Source organism: Herpailurus yagouaroundi, unplaced genomic scaffold (genome assembly GCF_014898765.1).
Source record: "Herpailurus yagouaroundi ecotype Mexico unplaced genomic scaffold, PumYag 100, whole genome shotgun sequence".
Lineage (NCBI taxonomy): Eukaryota > Metazoa > Chordata > Mammalia > Carnivora > Felidae > Herpailurus > Herpailurus yagouaroundi.
Window position 1 is genome coordinate 41488916 of NW_024412391.1, and position 23346 is coordinate 41512261.

The window sequence follows — 23346 nt, forward strand, 5'->3', positions numbered from 1 at the left end:
GGTTCCTACAGGACTATGATGCAGTCAAGTCGACTTAGGAACCAGTGATAGAACTCAACTGAAGAGGAAACCAAAAAGGTCAAATGAACAATGATTAAAAATCACGCTGGAGGCAGAGCCTGGACTGGGCTTCAGTGCCATAAATTACAACAGCGTGAAGATAAAAGTTCACTGTTTGGCTGGTAAATGAATCAAATTCCCAGAGTGTAGAAGCTGTTTCACTGAGGAACTAAGACAGTTAAATGAATTTGCCTCTGCTAATTACTTAGCACCTTCAGAAACAATACACTTTCTAAAGCAGGGGTGACTTGGAGAGTAAAAGTAAGAGGCTCCAAGGGCTGAGTTAGCTCTTCTGTTGACGAGGCTGTTGCCAAATGCTCAACATAATCTATTTTCTTAAAAACCAGCAACTTTAAAAATTATTGGCAATACTATCAAGAACCTTCAAAATGTTCTTCCTCTATAATTTCGGGTGTATTACTTCACCTCTGTGTCTCAGGCTTCTTTGTCTATAACAGGGAAAGTAAGAGAACATACTTAGGAATTAGGAGATTAACAATTTTATGTATGTAAAGCACTTAAGACAACATCTGGTACACAGTAAGTGCTCAAAATTCTAAATTCTAATAGTTCTTGGTATTAGACATAACAATTCCACTTCTAGGAACCTATTTTTTAGGAGATAAAAGTTTTACTCAAAAATGCACATAAACAAGTGCTGTTGACAACAGCCTCAGAAGCAGCTTAAATGTCTAACACAGAGGATTGGGCAAATAAATCATATTATCTCCATACTAGGGAAGTATTATGCAGTCATTAAAAATAATGATTTTCAAAAACTCTTATGGCATTTAAAAATGGCCATGGTTGACTCTGTTAAGTGGGGGGGAGGGGGGAGGATAATACAAAATCACACAAGCTAAACATAAAAAAATTTACATGCATATACAGAGTATGCAAAATAATTTTACACATATAACAAACATGTACATATAAAAATATAAATCCCTACAAGTAGATATATATTTAGATAAACATATAAAATTAAATAGAATAATCTTAAAATATATAAATATACATACAAATAAAAGGTAAGAAGGTAAAACACGAAAATGTTAAAAATGGTTATTTTGTATGGAGTGGTGAGAAGATGGACAATTTAAATTTTTTCCCTTTCTATTCTGCCATGATTTCTACTTTTTTTTTTTTTTTTAATGAGTCTAAAGTCCTATATGCTGGGGAAAATGCTATAAATTAAAAACTGTTTTTAAAGAGCCTTGCTTATGTTAAATTTTCTGCTACGTTTGCATTTCTGTTGGCAACGTCTCTTGGATCATTAATATTTCAGGATTAAACTCTGACTCCTATACCGTAACAACAACTACAACACACAGCTGTTTCTTGTAAATAGGGCAACTCAGCGTTCCTGTGCTTTGTCATCTAACCAGGGGAACGTGGGTTTCCGTCCCCCGCAAGCAGTCAGTGTTTACTCCGGGATCAATGAATGTAGCTGCATCCACTGCTCAGCGGCAGCCTGTCGGACGCGGCCTCGGAGACAGTGGAGGGGGTTTAGACCTGGGCTCTGCCACGGCTGCACTTTGGGACTCTGGGACTCGAACGGATAGTTCTGAACTTGTAGAACGGTGAGAGTAAATCCTGAGATTACTTAAGATAATGAACGTGGAAGTACCTAGCACTGTCCGTGGTTCACAAAGGTATCTGACGGCCAGACGGCAGCTACTACTGTGATTACAAAACATATACTGAAGGTGAGCGTGAGCACTCTGTAGCTGCAGCCGGCCTAGCTCCTACGGCGGTGAGCGGTGGGGTACGGGCCTAGCCACCTCCAGGCCTTCCAAAACCAGTTCAGTCCATTTTATTTCTTCCACTGTGTTCTTCCCACTTTCTTTACCTGCCCCCTGGTAAGTCATGACCTAAAGAGTTCTCACCTCAGGCAAATAATGTCTCCTATCCTTTAATTAGTAAGGCACGTGCAAGGCTGTTTTTGCCCCACGACCTTCCGCAGAACACTCGCAGCTAACGTGTCTGCTCGTGAACCACCACATGGCACTCTGCCTTTTCACAGCTGTCCCTGACTAAGGCTGACCTCTCCTCAGATGGCAGAATCACAGAGTATTACTGAGGACATAAAGGGGCCATCTATCTACTCCTGCTATTTTACGAAAGCAGGCTAAGTGATTTGTCCAGGGGACTACGATTTCCAGGTGTGTGTTCTTAGGTCAACATGCTGGCAAGGAAGGAGTGGCGGAGTAACAGGAGCCCAAACACACAAGGACAAACGTCTCCAACAATGAAAATAATGGTCTGAGAAGGCCTAGCTGCTGGCACACCCAATTAGACAATTAGTCAAAGACGAAATCCAACTAAATGCAAGAAAAATCCATTAAAATCTTAGAATTAACAGGATGGAATACAATGGGCAGCAGAGGGAGCTATGAGCTTGAAGGCCCCACTCATCTCCCATCATTGGTGAGTATTTGGCAGCTTCCTGCCTATCCCTGCACGGATACCCTTTACTCCCTTATCAGAAAGGCAACCACTTCTGTGGCAAATTCCCACAATGTCATTGGAGGTGGACAGGGGAAAGCATGGTAACAGTCCTCTTTATTCCAGACGCTTTTTTTTTTTTCCAACGTTTACACACAAAAAAAGATCTACATAGACTTAAATAGGCAACATGATGTTCCTATTCTTGAGAACAAAGCAAATAGAAATGCTATGCCCGCATGCACACGCGTGCACGCGCACACACGCGCGCACACACACACCACCCTGCTGTGACCATCAGAACATAGAAGGCAGGATCACTTACCGCAAAAACCCCTCGAACTACCCAGCCGTGGTGCTGCCGTAATGTTTTACCATATGCGTTATCTTGAAAAGAAGAAAAACGCCATGAACCACAATTTCACCAGAATTTGATGTGCTGTTTGTATCACGTCCTTTCTAATGTACACGGTAGCACGATACTGTTAGTATTACAAGCTGATGAAAAAAGTCTAATTACAAGATTGTGTATCCCAAGAGTCTTGAGTAGGAAAAAAGCCTTACACAATTTTTTTTTCCCCCTAAGAAACACAGATAGTTCCACTCTTCCCTCGGGCAAATGTATCTGAACTTCATTTTATTTTCATGGTGGGAAAAGTCCCATACATATCAGGAAATAAACGTGCGGAGAAGGATACTGGAAAAGCTACACTAAATACAAATAGAAATACACTATAAGAATATAAAAATGCAGGGGCACCTGGGTGGCTCCGTCAGTTAAGTGTCCGACTTCGGGTCAGGTCGTGATCTCACGGTTCGCGGGTTTGAGCCCCGTGTCAGGCTCTGTGCTGACAGCTCAGGGCCTGGAGCCTGCTTGGGATTCTGTGTCTCCCTCTCTCTCTGCTCTCCCCTCCCTGCCCTGCTCATGTTCTGTCTCTGTCTCTCAAATATAAATAATAAATGTTTAAAAAAAAAAAAGAATATAAAAATGCAGTTCTCTGAATGTTGTGTGACCCTGAGCCAGTCCCTTAGCTGTCCTCTCTGTTTCCCTCTTTGTCACCTCTGAGTTTCTTTTCAATTCTAACATTCTATTCTGGGATGTCAAATGTTTGTTCTAGATGTCCCTATGGCCCTGGATATGCAGTATCAAACCTAGAAACCTTTAAAGCTACTGTGGAAAGAATGGCTTGAAGTTACTAAGCTAGTTATAAAGTACTTGGTGAGACCTATTAGTAAAAGTCATTCACATTTAAGCCTTTAAAGATAGAAACTTATGAATTTTGTCCCAATGTGTTTGAAAATGGGGTTTAAAAACTTGCATATAATAATTAAAAAAATTTTTTTTTCAACGTTTATTTATTTTTGGGACAGAGAGAGACAGAGCATGAACGGGGGAGGGGCAGAGAGAGAGGGAGACACAGAATCGGAAACAGGCTCCAGGCTCTGAGCCATCAGCCCAGAGCCTGACGCGGGGCTCGAGCTCATGGACCGCGAGATCGTGACCTGGCTGAAGTCGGACGCTCAACCGACTGCACCACCCAGGAGCCCCTAATAATTTTAATTACAAAAAAATCTGAAGAACAAAATGACTGCATGTTGTTCAAGGGATGTGTTCCTGAAGGCTTTGAATAATATACACAAAATTCAGAACAGATCCTTCCACAGGAGTAAGTGCATTCTCGGGAGGCACAGGTCTATGTCACCACAGTGCACTTATATTAACGCTCCGTTTCATTTCTGAGCAGCGTCTCCAGTGCTCACAGTACTTACTCATTCCTAAATGACAGCACAGGGGGTCAAGGGGGTTGTCTGACCTTATTCAGCATGTTTTATCATATCTAAGCTTTATCCCACACTTATTTATTTCCATGAGCTAGTTTCCAGACTGATACAAGTACTACCACCATTTAATCAGTGTTTAGGTGACATTACAATAGGATGTAAAAATGTTTCAAATTATAGTAAGAGCAGATGTTAAAATAATGCAAAAACAGACACCAAGGCCACAACCACCATTTCATGTGGTCAACAGCAGTGTGGTTCACAGAATCCTGCCAAAGGGTATCAGGTATCTGCATTTTACTGGCCAAAACAGTGCTGCCATGTGGCTGTAGCTTAAATGCATCTTACAATTTGCTCAAGCCCTCTAGCTTTGAAATTATGTAATTCGTGTCAACTTTTATTTTTAAAACTTGCATGAGCCTTTCTTAATACTTGTAGCATATATTACTATCAATTTTATATAATTCAAGTTTGCATAAAGTACAATTTATATTTGACATAAAAGACTGTACATTTGAAATCTGATAGATTTCTCTGGTTATCTGAAGTTTTAGGAACAGGTGGAAATGCCAGCACCCCGGCTGGTAAAGCTAAAGCAGAAATGATAAAGAATTACTAAATTCAAGTATGAAGAAGACTCTTGTGAGCAGTCTACAGGAGAACGGAAGATTAATTTTGGTTTTTTTTTTCGGGGAACAGTCTGAATAGACTTAGGGCATGCTCACAGATACAAGTCTTCAATCTCAGCCACTCTTAAAATCTGATTCCCTAAGGGGACAGATGGTATCAGGGACATTGCAGATGGTCTATGAGGCTTTAGTGAAGGAAGGGTTGCTGGCCTACTAAATGTACAGTGCAGATGGGCAGAAAATACCAGGCACAGCCTCTGAGGTACATCAGGAAGAGAACCAACTTTCCAGCCATCCTTTCCAAGGAGCCATTCGGGCCGGCAAGTCAGCGGACAGGTCCGCGGGTGCTCCATCCTGAGGTGAGTCACAGGGGTAGGATACTGGGAACACTTCAGTTCTTGTGATCTTAATCCAGGTGAAGAATTAAATGCCATTATGAATAAACAGACGGAATTCAACGATGTTCAACTCTGCCAGTGGATGTCCACGATGGGACGAGGGTCTACCAATGCCCACTGGGCAAGGCAGGGGAAATCCTTAGGTAATTTAAAATCAGTCAGTCCACGGCCCTCAGGAAGTTACCGGACTTATGAGAGCCAGACGTTTGACAGAGTGTTATTATGTAAACTGCCAACTGCTATAGTAAAGATCTGTGTTCAGTTCTTTCTGTAGGAACACAGAGGAGAGAGAGAAACGAACCCAGCCTGTGGGCACGTAGACAAGGAATTCTCCAAAGGAGTCCCAAAAGCTGGCGAGGGCAGAGAGAAGGGTGGCGGCTGGGGCCGCAGGGAGCACCAAGGAACTGTGAGGGACGGTGGCATACTGTGCACAGGGGAGCAGTTCGCTGGGGCTGAAGATAACTGGGGCCGAAGGGTGAGGGCCTTTACATGCCGTGCCAAGGATTCTGGATTTCCCACTGGAGGCACAGTGGCGCTTCTAAAAAAATATAACACCTAACTGCTTGTTTCTAATTTCACAAGTAACTCATGCTCATTGTTGAAAAGAAGGAAAACACCCAAAGGAGGAAACTAAAGAAACCTATAATCATGCCTCCCAGAGATAACCAGGTGGGCATTCCGGGGGGTTCACTCTCTTAGTCTTTTTTCCTATACAGACTGTGTTATTTTCTCCTAACAGTCGTGACCATTCTGATTTGGAATTGTGGTCAGGGAAGTAACAAGGTGAGGTTTACACTTCGTTATGCTAGGCCGCAAACACAGCCGTCTTGGTCCTCAGTCTCGGGCTCCAAAGCACTCCTGGCTGGACAAACTGCCTGTTTACAAAGGCTCGGGATCCAGTGAGGGCTACGCCAACCTCACGGGCTTACACCTTTCCTACGCTTTGCTACTTGAGTCAACCACTTAAAAAAGCCCAGAAACTCGACTTCGTGCCACCTTCCTTAGGACAGCAGGAAAACACGGGTGCCATGAGTCCCAGGAACGTGGGCGGTCTGGGCTCAGGACGGGGGAGTGTTCGTGCACAGCAGCATGATCCGTGTCCTCCCGCCCAGCCCTTCTGGAGGCAGTTGCCTCGCTATGCCCACACCTTGCCAGAGAAGAACTCTGCCGCTGGGTAAAATGTGGGCCGGCTAGTCTAACAGGAGAAGAAGGAACCAGAGCATCTGGGCTGGGTCCCTTCCCAGGTCCGGGAAGAACACTATTGCAATTTAAAACCAACAAATGAAAGAAAATTCGTTAAAAAAAAAAGTCTTGCCAAAGTCCTTAGCTGACTTCTAGGGCTGCAAATATCCCTGCCACGTGAGGCTACATTAAAATAAAATGAAGTCTAAGCCTGACCTATTTTGGTTACCTAGAGAAGATTAGATAATGAAACACATTAATCTTCACTGTAATACCCATTCATTATCATAATGCATGTTCTATAACCTGGAAGTATTTTTGGCCTCTGAGAGACATAAATGATCCCCTTCTCCCAGATCTTTGAGATGTGTCAGTTCCTCAGAGACTGAGTCAAAATTTCTGAGTAGGAAGCCATGACAATCACCTTGCCCAATTCTTTTCCTTTTACAAAAGAAGAAAGAGAAGACCCGGAGAGATGGCGATTTGCCCAAGATCACAAAGCTAAAAGCAATGAGAACTGGGGCCTTCTTCTTGTCACATTAAACCATTCTGCTAAAAAACTAATGTGTACTCTTTGTGAAACAAAATAATGAAAATTAAAAATGTCCTTTTTCCAGCAAGAATCAGAACCTTATTCTGTTTTTGGAAATAAAATAAATCCGATTTCTTTACTGGTAACTCAGAAACTTGCCGAGGCATTTACTTATTTTTATTTTTCTAAAAGATTTTATTTTTGGGATGCCTGGTGGCTCAGTCGGTTAAGAGTTCAACCTCGACTCAGGTAAGGTTGTGAGTTCAAGCCCTGTATCGGGCTCTGTGCTGACAGCTCAGAGCCTGGAGCCTGCTTCGGATTCTGTCTCCCTCTCATTCTCTGCCCCTCCCCTGCTTGTGCTCTCTCTAAGTAAATATTTTTAAAAATAATAAAAGATTTTATTTTTAAGTAATCTCTACACCCAGTGTGGGGTTCAAACCTAGAACTCTGAGATCAAGAGTCGCATGCTCCACTGACTGAGCCAGCCAGGTGCTCCAGAAATTTGCTGAGGCATTTAGTGATTGATTTTGCCTAAACCTGTTATAGCATGCGAGAGAGAACAACTTTTCCCTTACTGTTGGTACACGCTGTTCTGCCCAGGAACTGAGTATGACAGTTTCTCTACTGTCAATCTGTAACTGGTTAAGAATTTGTCAAGTTACTTTGGGTTGTAAAGAAGACAAAGGAGAAATGCAAATCTAAGTTTTAAGAGAGATCGCAAAAAGTATATAAGCAAAGCCGGGAAAGGTGGAATCAATCATTCACTGAGTTTAAGAGATGACAATCATCTTAGCTCTGCAAATGGACCATGCTAGCCAGTGCTTGGCAAGAATCAGGAACCAAGAGAGGTTGGAAAGTGAATAAATCTGAAAAATAATACTGAATGAATTTGTATACAATGTACAGTATATGAGTTTAACACTTGCAGTACAATCCTCAATACTATTTATAGACACATAAATGTACAGAAAAATTATAAAAACGCATATGACCATAAATAGCAAATTCAGGGTGAAGATCTTCTCTGGAGAATATAAGGACTAGTGGGGTCAAGGGATACATGGGTACACTATAGAACTATTTTATATATTTGGTCAAATGGTAGATATTTGCAAAATGTCTGAAATATTTATGATAAAACAAAAAATAACAAAAAACTAAGCTACTAGGAGAGTACTGAATTCTTTATAGTGACCAAGCCTCAGACAAAATGAATGTATGAAGGAAAGTCAAATAATAACCAATGGACAGAAGTGAAGCAAGTCCCCAGAGTTACCCCTTGTTAACTCTAGGCATTATGAAGACAAAAACATGCATTGTAAGCCAAGCCTGCCATTCAAGAAAGGCACAGGCTGTGAGTAGTTTGGGAGAGGGCAGGATTTGATTCCTATTTCACGGTATTTTCAGAATAACTAGTCAAGTTATGATTTGGTGCTAAATATCAGATCATGAGTTCCGACTTTAGCTCTCTCACACAGCTCTTCTTGCCTGTAAAAGCCTTTCATATTAAACACACAACTGAGCACCCTACTAAAGTTTTTATTCTGGGTCAATGTCTACCTGACATTGATGGAATCATCCCGGGGTGAGGGATGTGGCAATATGCTATCCCGTTTAGGGGACAGTGCAGAGCATATAACATAGTATAATGGTACAGGAATGCCAGAGCAACTTTTCTGCCTTCTACTTACAAGGAGGCTTTCCAAAAGCTCATTTTGACGTGGCATCTGCGAACGGAGGAGTTCAGCTATAGGGTGGACCATTCAACACATCTGCCTTGTGGACCTAACTCTTCCCTTAGAATGAACTCTAGAGAATGCCATAGGGCATCTACGGGTTCAAGAGCAGCCCTTGACACGAGACCATCCGCTCTGATCATTATGACAGGAAATCCAAGTAATGGTTCAAATGCAAAAGGGGGCAGTATAAGGCCTAAGGCCTCCAGATGCTGGATACTCAGTCTAGGCCACAGAACTTCAGCAATACAATGACTATACTTACATTCTCCAGAGAGTTAATACATGTCAAGGCTTCCAATGCGTCATTTAGGATTTTATGTATATCACCCCCACCCCCATTTATTTTTTCTTTCTTCCTTTCTTTTCTTTCTTTCTTTCTTTCTTTTTTTAATTTTTTTTTTAATGTTTATTTTTGAGAGAGAGACAGACAGACAGAGCACAAGTTGGGGGTGGGGGGCACAGAGAGAGAAGGAGACAGAATCTGAAGCAGGCTCCAGGCTCTGAGCTGTCAGCACACAGCCTGACACGGGGCTCAAACTCACAAGCTGTGAGATCATGACCTGAGCTTAAGTCAGACGCCCAACTGACTGAGCCACCCAGACGCCCCTGTATCACCCCCCATTTTTAAGACCACTGAGATCATGTAAGTTTTATGAACATTTACCTCAAAACCTGTCTTAAGCAGTGTTTTCAAATTTGGGAGTACTAGTCAAGATTTATCCGTAATTTATCCCTACTATCTTGCTGTTTCTAGATTAGGAAAACTTTCCTGTCATTGGACAACTAGCTAACTATCACGAAAAGGAGGCAAAATTAACTGATTAGTGCTATGGCACTAACTTCAGCACTTTTATTTCAGTTCATTGGTTAATCATTCAGATGCAATCAAAATTCGCAAATAATCAAAATGTAGCCTAGTGACAGGTACCTTTAACGTCCTAGCTCTAGATGAGTGGGCCCCAAACTTTATCATGGATTAGAATCACCCGAAGGACTTGCTAAGTGCCCCGTGTCCCTGGAGTTGCTGTCAGCAGGTGTGGGTGGGGCCTGGTAGTCTGCATTTCTACTAAGTTTGCAGGTGATGAAGATGCTCTCCTGGGACCACTTTGAGAACCACTGATCTAGATTGGAGACCTTAGGGAAGGTACTTTTCCTCTCTAGACCTCAGTTTACTCACTGTACAAAAGGAGTATCTGGAAGATTAAATGAAATGTTTATCAAGAACCTGGCTGGGGCGCCTGGGTGGTGCAGTCGGTTAAGCATCCGACTTCAGCCAGGTCACGATCTCGCGGTCCGTGAGTTCGAGCCCCGCGTCGGGCTCTGGGCTGATGGCTCAGAGCCTGGAGCCTGTTTCCGATTCTGTGTCTCCCTCTCTCTCTGCTCCTCCCCCGTTCATGCTCTGTCTCTCTCTGTCCCAAAAATAAATAAACGTTGAAAAAAAAAAAAAAAACAAACGAACCTGGTGCCATTCCTACACTGTGTGCTCTGTAAATAGTAGCTGTTACTACAATGATTCACATTCAATTTTAGAACTTAAAACATGGAAGCTAATTTGCTTATACAAATATAGGCATATACCCTCTCTTTTACCTATATTCCTAAATTTCAGACAAGATATCAGTTCTATTTATAAAGGTAATGCTTTCAAAATGAGAAGAGACGCGGTTAGCCCAGAAGAAATTCGCATCAAGGAGCCTCTTGGCTCAAAGTAGCTAGTGTGTGAACCCTTGTTATAAAACTATTTGTTTGCTCAGAGCTTGCTGCGTCTGCATCTAGAGGGGAGAGTGGGTTGCTTAGAGGAACTTTCTCTTCATACTGAACAGCAGCAGGAAACTAGGGAATTCCTACAAGCAAAAATATGATTTAAATCATGAAGACTTCTGAAACCATCTTGAACATCAGAAGGAAAGTCTCAAATTTACAGCCCTCTTTTCCTTCCCATTGAAAACTGTGCTGAAGGGGAAGAGAGGGAAGGAAAAACTGACTTTGGTTTTGAAGCAGCATTTCCCTTTCTAGGTTGCCCTCTCTTTGGGAGGGCCCAGATTCCAAGTCAAGTAAAAAGTAGGGGAGAAAAAGGGCGGATTCAGGGGCGGAGGTCGGCAGAAAGGGGGATATCCTCGACTTCCTCCCTACCTCCAGGGGGCCAAGCTTCTCTGTTTTCACTTGTGTGTCCTGTAAGCAGTTCTCTTCCGCCTCCAGGAGGGGGCTGAAGGAGGCTAGCACTCCCCCCGCCCCTCACGCAGACAGCCGCAACACAGCAACAGCATCACGTGACAGGTGGAGCCCGCCAGGCACACTGCTGAATCCCACAGCTTCTGTATTTCCTGCAGTGGAGGAACCTACAAGTGTGAAATTTCCACACTAGGAAGTTCGCATAGAGAGAAATTTCTGGTTTGGCACCAGAGCTTTGTAAAGTTTTCATTTCTGATTTGGGACAAATAAGCCCCATTTTCTGGCAGGTTATCAACTTCATACGTCATGATGATGAAAATATAAACAAGAGAAGCTATTTTCTATTAAGTGCTTATTATGTGACACTTTTCTAATCTTTTTATATGCATGAACCTATTTAATCATTACGACAACGTTTTTAGGGAAATGGTATCATCATCCCCATTTTATAGATGAGGAAACCGAGAAACAGAAAGGTCAATAAATTGCCAAAGTGGTGCTATCAAGTGGTGGGATCCAGAGAGCCCAAGATCTTAATTTTTCCAAAAGTCATAAAGTTTGAGGATACTGATTAGGGAGCACGAATTGCTATGGTGAATATACTTTTAGGACTGAAATCAGGACACATAGGGGAGAATATCGCAGACTGTCCTAGAATTCAGGGATATATGAGAAGCCCAGAAAATGCAGGTAGCCCAGGGTTGGTGGAGAAGACCTTTTGTGGGAGAAATGAAGACTTTTGAGGCAGGGGGCCCAAAGTGATTCTGCTTCCAGATCTTTTGTGGCCTTAGCATGTATTTTAATCTCTCAGAATTTGGGGTACCTATAAAATGGATTGATATGAGGATTAAGTTGTCTAAATTCTTCATAAAGTGTTACAAAAAACCCAGCTTTTTTTGTTTCATGGCACATTAGCAAGTTTCTAGATAGGAAGGCCTCAGAAAATCACATGGAGGGCAGAATCCCTCAGGACTCATGGCCCAGAGGGAAGATGAACAGAAGGAAGAGCTCACTCCTGACACTGACAAAATGTTGCAGGAAATACTGGCTCCCTTTCCCAAACAGAAGCATCTAATACACTCATTTCGTTATTTATAATCATGGCTACTTAGAGCTTGACCACATACTCCTCTACGTCAAAATAATATAGCGCTTCAAAGTAAGGTGGAATTTCAATCCCCACTCCCCACCCCTCATGCCTCAAGGCCGGCGCTGGGAGAACTTCCTTTAGGCTGAGAGTGAGAGTTCAGTCACTCTGTCAGGAACACTATAAGGATGCTTCCGAGTCGTTAGTGTTTTCCAAAACTAATCTGATAGATCCACCACTTATCTACCCACCCACCCAATGTTTACTAGGCGCCTACAATATTCAGCCACTGCATTAAGATGCTGGAGATACAGGCTGGCCTCCTTTGACCATCATCTTAGTCTCAGGTCTACCACTACGAACACGAGGCATTTGAGGACTATAAGATGATGACGATGATGATGATGACGACGACGACGACCACCCATCTTTCATTTCACTCCAGGGCAAATTCCCCAAGCCCTCTCTGTTATGGTCTCCAAAACTTGCTTCTCTGGGGATATTGATTTTATAGAACTACACTGTATTTGAAGATTAGGAGGAACTCACTTCTTGAAAATATTACACTTTCCTATTAAGAGATGGCTCTGCATTGATTCAGCTCTTCTTTAAGATATACTGATTTTTAACAAGCCAGATCTAGATTACCAGGTCACAATCTCATGGGTTCTTTTTTTTTTTTTTTAACAGAGCATATAAGAAACAGACAATAATAACAATGAAATAGAAAAGAAACCAAATGAAATCTGGAAAAGCAGAAATTTCCCCTATTCCCAGTCTCCTCCTCTAGGGGTCTCCATTCCATATCCTATTCAGTGGATCAATCAAAATGTAAAGGACACTTACTCAAGGCTGTCTGGATATCCTTTTCTCCATTTTTCACTTCTGTCAAAAATCCTTTCAAAAATTTGAGACCTCTAAAACAAAAGAGAGGAAGAAATATTATTTTCAACGTCCACTATGTTGAATGAGTATAAAGAAATGGCAGATACCAGCTTCTTCAATATCTTGGACACAGCAACAGAGGTCAAGTTACATAGCAGTTCTTTCTTCCCTGTCATTTCCCTTTAGTTTGTTCTAGACCCTTCTCATCTGACATACGTAAACAGTGGTTTCCAAAATGTAGTCCCAGGACCAGTGGCTTCAGTACCGCCTAGGAACTTGTTGCAAATGCTAGTTCTGGGCCCCCATTTCTAGGCTTAATGAGTCAGAAAGTCTGAGTTTGGACTGGAGCAATCCGCATTTTGAAGAAAGCCCTCCAGGTGACTTGGATGCTGCCAAAGTTTGTGGCCCACTGACTTAAAGAGAACCAATCAAGTCTATCACCCTTTAAGATTCCTATCTTACACATACTGTTAATATTAACAATGTTTATCATCATCAGAAGGGAAGGACAAAAAAGAGCTGGTGTTCTCTTCATCAGGCCTTCTAGAGAAGGCTACTGGGTTAGATCCCCCACTCAGAAGCAGTCTTTGCAGGGCACTTTTTTTGCTGGTAGCATCTCAACTGAGCTGGATTTCAACTGCTGCCCCATCCCAGCTGCCTCACCTCTTCAGCCACAACAGGGCTTCTGTAGCTGAGTTCCTAACCTGGGCTACGTCTGCCTCCACTTCATGCAGCACTATCTTCTGGAGGGTGGTGAACTCTTCCTTGTTGGTTATATACTTCTGATTTACTTTCTGTAGGAAAAGCAGGGAAACAATCTAAGTTAAAAATGCTAAAGCTATCAAGTAAATCAGTATAACATGGAGATGCATAAACTTGTCAAGCAGGCCTCTAAGAAATCAAAACAAATTAAGCCTCTATTACCTTTTTCCTTATGTTCTCAAGGTAATATGTTTTAGTTGAGAATTCTGTTTCTTTTATTAAAAAAATTTTTTTTTATTTGAGAGAGAGAAAAAGTGAGAGCAGGGGAGAGGGGTAGAGGGAGAGAGAGAAAGAATCCTTTTTAAAAAATATATTTATTTATTTTGAGAGAGAGAGACAGACAACAAACAGGAGACGGGCAGAGAGACAGGGAGACAGAGAACCTCGAGCAGGTTCCACTGTCAGTGCAGAGTCTAATGTGGGGTCTAACCCACGAACCGTGAGATCATGACCTGAGCCAAAACCAAGAGTAGGATGCTTAACCGACTGAGCACCCAGGCACCCTGAGAGAGAGAGAGTAAAATTAAGCAGGCTCCATGCCCAGTGCAGAGCCTGATGCGGGGCTTGATCCCATGACCTGAATTGAAATCAAGAGTCATATGCTCAACCCACTGAGCCACCCAGGCACTCCTTTGTTTGAGAATTCTCATGAGGCTTAAGCTAGAATTAAATAGTCTCAAGGTTTTAAAAATACTGTTTCTAAAGTATTTTTTTTTCTGCCTCAGAACCTTTCTCACAGCTGGCCTGTACTTTTCATCTTGAGTATAAGGTCAACAATCATGTGTTTCTGAATGAGATTTCATGCACTACTCCCTCCAAATATATGATATGGTCTCTATAGAGACAAGCTTGTACACTCACCTTAATATTTCCAACAAGATCCATTTTAACAGGAGCAAACACTGTAGGGCCAAGTTTGTCTAGAAGAAAAGATTGAAAACATCTTTAAAAAAGCAACAATTTCAAGTGGAAAGTATTTTTTACAGTGACAAAATTTAGCATGTTTCCCCCCCCCCCCAATTTTTTTTTTTTTGCTTTTAAATCATTTTCCAAACGTAAGTTTCAAAGGCTTCTAGGATACTATCATCACTTTTTTCCATTACACACCATTCCAGGGTAACTATAATAAGGTCCTAAGTAAGTGTCAAGTGAGGATAATCTTATACGTTCACAGTGCATATTGTAATCTTTACGGCTGCATTGTCCAATATGGCAGCCACTAAATATGTGGCCACCTATCACTTGCAATGTAGCTATTCCAACTTGAAATGTACTAGAAGTATAACATACTAGATTTCAAAGACTCAGTATCAAAAAAAGAAGGCAAATATCTCATTAGCCATTTCTTTATATTGATTACAAGTTAATATTTTGGATATACTAAATTATATAAAATATATTAAAATTAGTTTAAAAAATTAGTTCACTTGTTTTGTTTTACTATTTTCATGTGTTTGCCAGAAAACTTAAAATCATGTATGTGGTTCGAATATTTCTGTGGGACAGGAGCAGCTAAAAAAATAACGAAGGGTAGAGGTAAAAAGCCAGAAGAGAAAAAATAATGGAATTCTAAAAAGCACCTGATTGATCCAAGAAAAAAAAAAAGAAGGAAAGAAAGGAAGAAAGAAAAAGGCAAGAGGCAGGGACAAAGATAGGTAGCTAAAAAGCTAAAATAGGAAATAAAACAGAATAATAAAACAGTAACTGATTGGCTAGAATTTAAGAAGGGAACAAAAAGAAACAAGGAACAGATAGAACAAATAGAAAATAAACAGCAAGATGATAGAAATAGCAAGACAGTAGACTTAAATTCATCCAAACAATGTAATTCACTATTATTAACAAAAGTACAGGAAAAAAAGATACAACTTCAATAAACACTGAAGATGTATTCCATAAAATTAACTCACTCATGATTATAAAATATTATAAAATACACAAAAGTCAACTGTATCTGTATGCTGTCAATCAACAACTGGAAGATGAAATACTTTTTACAATGGCATCAAAAATCATAAAATTCTAAAATTTATTCTTAACAAAAATGTATAAGGCACCTACACTAAAAACTATACAAAACATTGTGAAAATAAAGACTTAAGTAAATGGAGAGAAATAGCATGCTTCCAGATTAGAAGACTCAAAGTTGTTTAAGAAGTAAATTTCCTCCTAATTGGTTTACAGATTCAATGTGATCTTAATCAAAATCCTTTTCAATAGAAATTGAAAAGTTAAAATTTATATGGACATGCAAAGGACCTAGAATTGCCAAAACAGTCTTGAAAAAGAATAATAAAATTGGAAGACTTACATTATCTGATTTCAAGCTTTAATATAAAGGCACAGTAATTAAGACAATATAAGTATTAGCATAAGAAAAAATAAACAGATCACTGGAACAGAAGACAGTACAGAAACAGACCCACACCTAAAAGGTTCACTGATTTTCAACAAAGTGGCCAAAATAATATAAAAGAGAAAATAATGTTTTTTCAAGAAATGGTTTTTGAACAGCCAGATATCACAAAGGGAAAAAAAAAAGACTCTCAACCCTTACCTCACACCATAGAAAAACTAAGTCCAAGATGTATAAATGTAAATATAAAATCAAAACTAAAAGGTATAAAAAAACTCGAGAATATCTTCATGACCTTGGATGTGAACAAAGATTTCTTTCTTTTTTTAAAAAAATTTTAATGTTTATTTATCTTTGAGAAAGAGAGAGAGAGCACGAGCAGGGAAGGAGCAGACAGAGAGGGAGACACAAAATCCGAAGCAGGCTCCAGGCTCTGAGCTGTCAGCACAGAGCCCAATGTGGGACTCAAACTCACAAACTGTGAGATCATGACCTGAACCAAAGTCAGACACTTTATCGACTGAGCCACCTAGGTGCCCCATAAACAAAGATTTCTTAAGACACCAAAAGCACTATAAAAAGAAAACAGATACATTGGATTTCATGAATGTTAGAAGCGGCTCTTTAAAGACCTTAAGAAAAGAAATAGGCAAGCCACAATCTGGGGGGAAACACTCATAATACATGTCTACAATGACATGTTTTTGAGAATATATAATGAATCCTTACAATTCAGTAGGAAGAACATTAGCCAACTTAAATTTTTTTTTTTTTAACGTTTACTTATTTTTGAGACAGAAAGAGACAGAGCGTGAGCAGGGGAGGGGCAGAGAGAAAGGGAGACACAGAATCCAAAGCAAGCTCCAGGCTCTGAGCTTTCAGCACACAACCCGATGTGAGGCTGGAACTCACAGACCGTGAGTTCATAACTTGAGCCGAAGTCAGACACTTAACCGACTGAGCCACCCAGGAGCCCTGAACATTAACCAACTTTTAAAAATGGATTAAAGATTGGAAAAGACTTTACAACGAAGGAGATAGCAAAGGCCAATAAATTATATTAGAAAATGTTCAACATCATTAGTCATCAGGGAAGTGTAGGGGTCAAGGGCAGGCCACACCAAGATGGACCACTTGGAACATGAAGATTATTTTGAGTGAAAAGCAATCAAAACCCAGCAGATTCAGGAAAAATTCTTTACCTTCCCCTTGATTGCCTAAATTTACATTGGAAAGGAAAGCCTGTTCCAGGAAGAGAGCAATTAGCAGATTCCTCTTTACTTAAGAAACTTACCTGCATAACAGCGCAGCCTTGGTTTTCCAACCATCTCCTTTCACCTTCCTACTAATGATCTTCCTCTGTTTTGTATCCTGTCCCCAGACCCCTGCCCCTTTCCTTAGGTCAGGATGTCATATACGTCTCGTGTTGTCTGTCTTTGAAATTTCATGTCTGTGTGGATTTTCTGTATGTATGGAATTACATTTGATTTTCTCCTGTTATTCTGTCTCACGTCAATCTGATTCTTGGGCCAGCTAGAAGAACGTTAAGGGCATAAACTTCTTCCTCCCCAACACAAATTAAAGCCACAAGGATACCTAAACACTCACAGGAATAGCCAGAACCAAAAACTCCAATACCACCAAGTGTTTGTGAAGATGTGAAGCAACCAGAATACCCCTACATTGCTGCTTGAAGTGTCTAATTGTGCAGTCACTTTTTATAAAGTTAACCAGATGAATCCAATGAATCAGCAATTCTACTCCTGGGTATTTACTCAAGATATGAAAAAATATGTTCACAGACACAATATTCAGAGTGATATAATTTATAATAGCTCCAAACAAGAAACTACGCAAATGTGCATCAATAGAAGAATAAATAAACAAATTGTGGTATGTTCATTTAGTAGAATACAATTCAGCAATAAAAGGGAATGAACTACTGATACATGTAACAATAAGGATGAAAACATTATACTGAGAGAAAAAAACAGATCCAAAAGAGTAGATAATGATTCCCCTTACATGAGATTTTAGGAAAGATTAGCAAAACTGATCTATGGTGACAGAAATCAATAAAATGGTCGCCTTGGGGTGCTGAAGACATTCTAGTCTTGATAGGGATATGGATTACATAGGGGTAGGTGTGTTTGTCAAAAATCACTGAATCATAACACTTAAGTTCTATGTAAGTTACATCTCAATTTCAAAAAAGATACACAAAATTTTAAAATGTGAATTAAAAAAGATGCACAGCTAAATAGGTCATGAAGCAAATTTCAACATGTTAGTGATTCCTGGTTCTACTGACTCTATATAAAAAGTAAATGTAATTTGGAGTTAAATTTATACATACAATTTTTAAGCCCTTGAAAAAAATGTTTTAACTGGTAAAATTTTTTTCATTATACCAATGGATTTGAAGGTCTGTTCCTCTACTACTTCCACTCTTGCTTGCTTTTAAGTATGATTTCTGGAATACAAAATTCCTATTTTTCCTTATACTACTTTGTGGTCAACGTTTAATCACAAGCAGGAATAAAATGGAAACGTGGAATAACGCTTAAGGTCACACAGTTTTAACGTACGTGGCTGGTGACATGCAGAAATAGCTAAGAAGGGTCACTTCATTGTACATACAGTTCAGGATACTTCTGCAAAACAACAGCAGTGAGACAGATTCCAGAGACTAATGAATTCAAGACAAACGCAGTAACCTTACCTAATACTGGAACCACAGCATAACATGATGCCAAGAATGCTTCTGTGGGAATGCCACTGTCTTCCAGAAGTTCAATGTCACTAAAGCTAATGATACAGAGTGATATAGAGGAGGAAAGATTGAAAATACAACATTAGTACTCTCTGCAATTCAGAGGTAGCCATGAAAACAGCTGCCCCTCTGTAGGGCAAGTCACTTGGCTTGATTTCAGTGATTGCTTTTCTATTATAAAATGGTGCAATAAAATCATTTTCCAAAGACAGTCTATGAAAGCAAGCTAAAATTTGTTCAGAGTATAGTCTCAATTCAATTCCTTCTCATCCGCTGCTTCAGACAGGTAAACAGAAAAGCACACACGTGGTATAGCATCTCCTCTATTCTGTGATAGTACGCCATCATCTGAAAGGAGCACCAGGATTGACTTCCAGAAGGGAAGCTGGTGTCCAACTGTCAGTGACTTCAGAAAGTACACGATACCTGGTATTCATGGTACTAAAGAAAGTCGGGATAACTTCTTGGCCTTCTTCCCAGTGGGATTCTGGAGAGCTACTTGAGGAGTCTGATCCAGGCTGTGTCAAGCTGCTGTCATGATTTCCCAGGTTGTCCTCTCCTTCTTCCTTCATGATCTCACCTTGGACTGTGAACAGGAGATACTTATTATTTATTATAAAATTTAACACACATTCAGTGAATATTTCTAAAACACGGAGTAATATACAGAAATAAAAATCAGTGAAATACTACACAGACACACACACACAACACACATGCACGAATTTGGGTTTAAATACATGTAGATTTGTAAACTTTTCACTCAACAGTTTATCATGAATATTTTCATTATCATTCAATACTTTTTAAAATACCATTCTAATGGCCATATAATATTGCATCAAGCTCACGTGGATGGCACGTGGTTTTTAAAATTTCAGTGTTTATAAATACTGTCGATCCTCACTATTAGTGTATTCTGTATTTGCAAATTTGTATTCTTGATAAAGTTTATCTGTCATCCTAAAACCAATGCTTGTGGCACTTTTGCAGTCATTTGTAGACATGTGCACAGTGGTGAAACATTTGAGTTGCCTGATATACACGTTCCCAGCTGAGGTCAACCAAGGTGACAAACTGCCTTCCTGCTTCAGTTCTCACACCACACGTGTGTGTTTATACAGGGTCACGCTTTGTGAGTTCTGTTATTGATTTTGTTGTTTGCAAGTGCCCCCAAGTGCAGTGCTGTCTCGTGCTCTGACGTGTAAGAAGGCTGTGACGGGCCTTATGGAGAAAATACATGTGTTACGTGAGCTCCATTCAGGCACGAATGAAGCACTGCCATTATAGTACTGCTGACCATGGGTTCAATGTTAATGAATTAACAATACATATTCAGTAAGATGTCTTTAACCAGAAACACACATAAAACAAGGTTATACACATTGATCAGTCGACGACCAAAATGTGAATAGGGGTTTGCAGGAACCTAACTTTGTATTTCCCCTAAGAGCAATGGTTCAGTATTTACTAACTCAGTGTCTACAGTGACTTTATAACTACCATGAATAATGAAAATCACTGTAATGTCATAAAGAACATCCCCGTCCACAGATATTTGTCCTTAAACTTGACTATCCCTGAAGACAAATTCCTAGAAGTAAAATTATTGGGTCAAATAAATTACAGTACTGTTTCCACAGAAATTCCCCTGTCTTTATTATTTACTCAAGGGATAAGACATCAGCACTGTGTGGATTGCTTGCCTCAGATTATTAGCTATGAAAACCCTCCTTCTTTGACCCCAGCTCATCTGGAAAAAAACAGGGTCTTTGTTATTTCCGGGGAGATGAGCAAGAAACTTATTTAAAATTTTATTTCCAAAATAATTATTAAAACACTTACAACACAATTAAAAGCTCTAATACAGTTGTCTTGGACTGATCTGAAGTTGGTTTTAGTGGTTAGAGCCAAGGCAATTAGCAAATTTGAAAGGGCGGCATCACTACAAGCTCTGACCTGAAGTGTAGGACTCTGGCTTGAGGGACACAGAGAAGGCTGGGTGAAAACCTGCTGATGGTTGGTGAACGGTGATATCCGCAGGCCTTACCAGAAACCAGGAGGACAGCAACCTGAACTGCCATAACTTTATACTTTGTTAAGTCTGACATCATAGTTTAAGTTCAAAGGATCTTGAGACTTAGAGCAGAGGGCCAGTGAAATCCTCATATTCTCTAAAAAGTCAGCACAGACAGCTGCTGCCCACTGCTGCTCGCTGCAGCCCACGAACATCACAGAACAGTGAATAGGTCAATTCTCTTCATTCTGCCTTCTCAACACTGGGTCAGATGGGCTGGCACAACGTTGTGGAGTGACCTATGTTATCCAGCTAATGTCTGCCTTAGGCACTCCTAGCACATTGTCTTGAGGCCAATGCCTCAAGTGTCACATCATGGATAAAGAATCAAACTCCCAAGATCCTACTGTTCAATGGTTTGCTTCAGACTTTACTTTCATTTTTACCTGTTATATTATCGTCTGTATTTTCTTCACTTGATATGCTGCAATCTATCTCTGCAGGTTTCAAATATAAGCTCTTATTTTTCATTAGGATTTCTTCATCATCATTGATTTCCATATGTAAAGATCCATTTTCACAATTGTTTAACTCCATTTGCCTGAAATTTTTTATAAGGAAAAAAAGGCAAAAAGTCCAATCATTTGGTCTTAAATAGACTGTACAGGTAGATCTTGAAAGAGAGGAAGGGTTCACAAGCACCAACTACTTTTAACAGTGATTAGAAACCACTATTGTTGGGGCGCTCGGGTGGCTCAGTCGGTTAAGCATCCGACTTCGGCTCAGGTAATGATCTCGAGGTCCGTGAGTTCGAGCCCCGCGTTAGGCTCTGCGCTGACAGCTCAGAGCCTGGAAACTGTTTCAGACTCTGTGTCTCCCTCTCTCTCTGACCCTCCCCCGTTCATGCTGTCTCTCCCTGTCTCAAAAATAAAATAAACGTTAAAAAAAAAAAAAAAAAAAAAAGAAACCACTATTGTTAAATCGGCCAAATGTCTCAGCCTCCTACCTCCAAGGCAGGTATGTGCCTGTGAGGGAAGCAGGCCTGTCTGCCAACTGGAGGTCTGAAATCAAAGAGCCATTCCTGGCTTTCCATGGACCCTCAGTGGATTCAAACTTCCTGCTCCCCACCAGCAACAGGAAACAGTCATTGACAGCTCTTTGGTTTTCAATCAGTTTTCTACATGGACACATTTAACAGTTTTCTAGCTTTTCTCAGCTTCTCCCTGGGAAGTTTTTTCTCTCTCTTCAGCTCTCAGAATCACTGGCCACTCCTACCTGTTCGCCTACCAGTTAACTGTCCAGAAGCTACATGCTGTGGTCAGGGGAGAATACTCCCTAAAAAGTTACGTGTGACAGAAAAGAAGCAGGAGAACACAGGATACATCATGAGAATAGGCTGCTCTTTGGGGTGACAGGAAAAGTGTTTAACAGGCAAGTAGAAGAGCTGATTTTGTTAAAGGGACAACCATGATACCTTATCCTAAGTGATTATATCTAGCCAAATAAGAACAAAAATATTTCCTTCTAATAAAAACAAAGACAAAGGGGCTAAGCTATTTGACTCCAGGAAAAGTATTTATTTTTTAAAGAAAAGCCATATTTCAACTTAACAATTAAAAATGTAGGAGTATATTAAGGAAATGTCAGACACAAAAAATCCACAAAGATGTTCCCAGTAGAAATATCTAGAACAAGAAAAAAATGGTAACCAAATTGGAACAATCCTTGTACTAAAGCAAACAATAGTATACAAAGAGATGAAATGTTAAGTAATAATTTGAAAGGACAAATATACGGAGTAAGTCAAAATACAGGAATGTTTATATAAAATAATAACTGAATAAAGACCCCAAATAATAAGAACACAACTATGAAAATGTGTACTTTTTTCCTAAAATCAAAGGATCATTTAGAGGAATAGTTTAGATTTTGATATTAAGTTTTTTATTCAACTTGTAAAGCTACCTAAGCTTTTTATTTTTAAATAACATAAAGTCGTACTGTCTTTTCTGGATAAAAGCACACTGAAGTCAATGCCTGGCTCCTCCACGAGAGGCAGTTCCAACCCTCGGCACACTAGAGTGATGAAAAGTTACTACATGTGGAGGGCAGATTCATCCACAGATGAGGGAGAATGCAGACATCTCCCTGGGCAGTCAGAGCTAAGTGTAAGATCTGCATGGCTTCAAGCTCACCCCAAAGTGGAAGATGAGATACTGTTTCTTTCTGGCACCACCTCAAATCATGATCAGCATATTTTTATTTCTTTTAAACCAACAATAAAAAATTACTTTTTTATTTTTAGAAAGAAGAAAAAACCAAAAGAGTTACTGTACCTTTCCAATGAATTATGAATCGGTATAATAGGATGTTTCATCTTTAAAAGAAGCAAAAAAATGAAAGCTTCGTGTTAAATTTCCAACAGAGCATATTCAGAGTCTTATCACATATAAAAGTGGTAAATATGACCATAACATAACTGCTCCACTCAAAGGAATAATTTTAGATTGTTCCCCAAAGGGAG

General features: G+C 40.1%; 1 protein-coding gene across 3 annotated transcripts in view; it reads right to left on the minus strand.

Moving 5' to 3' along the window:
• PLEKHA8 (pleckstrin homology domain containing A8) overlaps window positions 1-23346 on the minus strand; it is a 61599-nt gene that overhangs the window by 8396 nt on the left and 29857 nt on the right. For 2 of the 3 annotated variants that reach the window (XM_040472351.1, XM_040472353.1), the window contains exons 6-13: window positions 23159-23199; window positions 21269-21423; window positions 19232-19391; window positions 18755-18840; window positions 14538-14596; window positions 13578-13708; window positions 12876-12946; window positions 2834-2895 (exon numbers count right to left, since the gene is read on the minus strand). In XM_040472351.1, coding sequence (XP_040328285.1) covers window positions 2834-2895; window positions 12876-12946; window positions 13578-13708; window positions 14538-14596; window positions 18755-18840; window positions 19232-19391; window positions 21269-21423; window positions 23159-23199 — 765 coding nt within the window. Of the gene's footprint in view, window positions 1-2833; window positions 2896-10903; window positions 11766-12875; window positions 12947-13577; window positions 13709-14537; window positions 14597-18754; window positions 18841-19231; window positions 19392-21268; window positions 21424-23158; window positions 23200-23346 lie in introns of those variants that run through there. The other variant, XM_040472352.1, reaches the window with a different exon arrangement.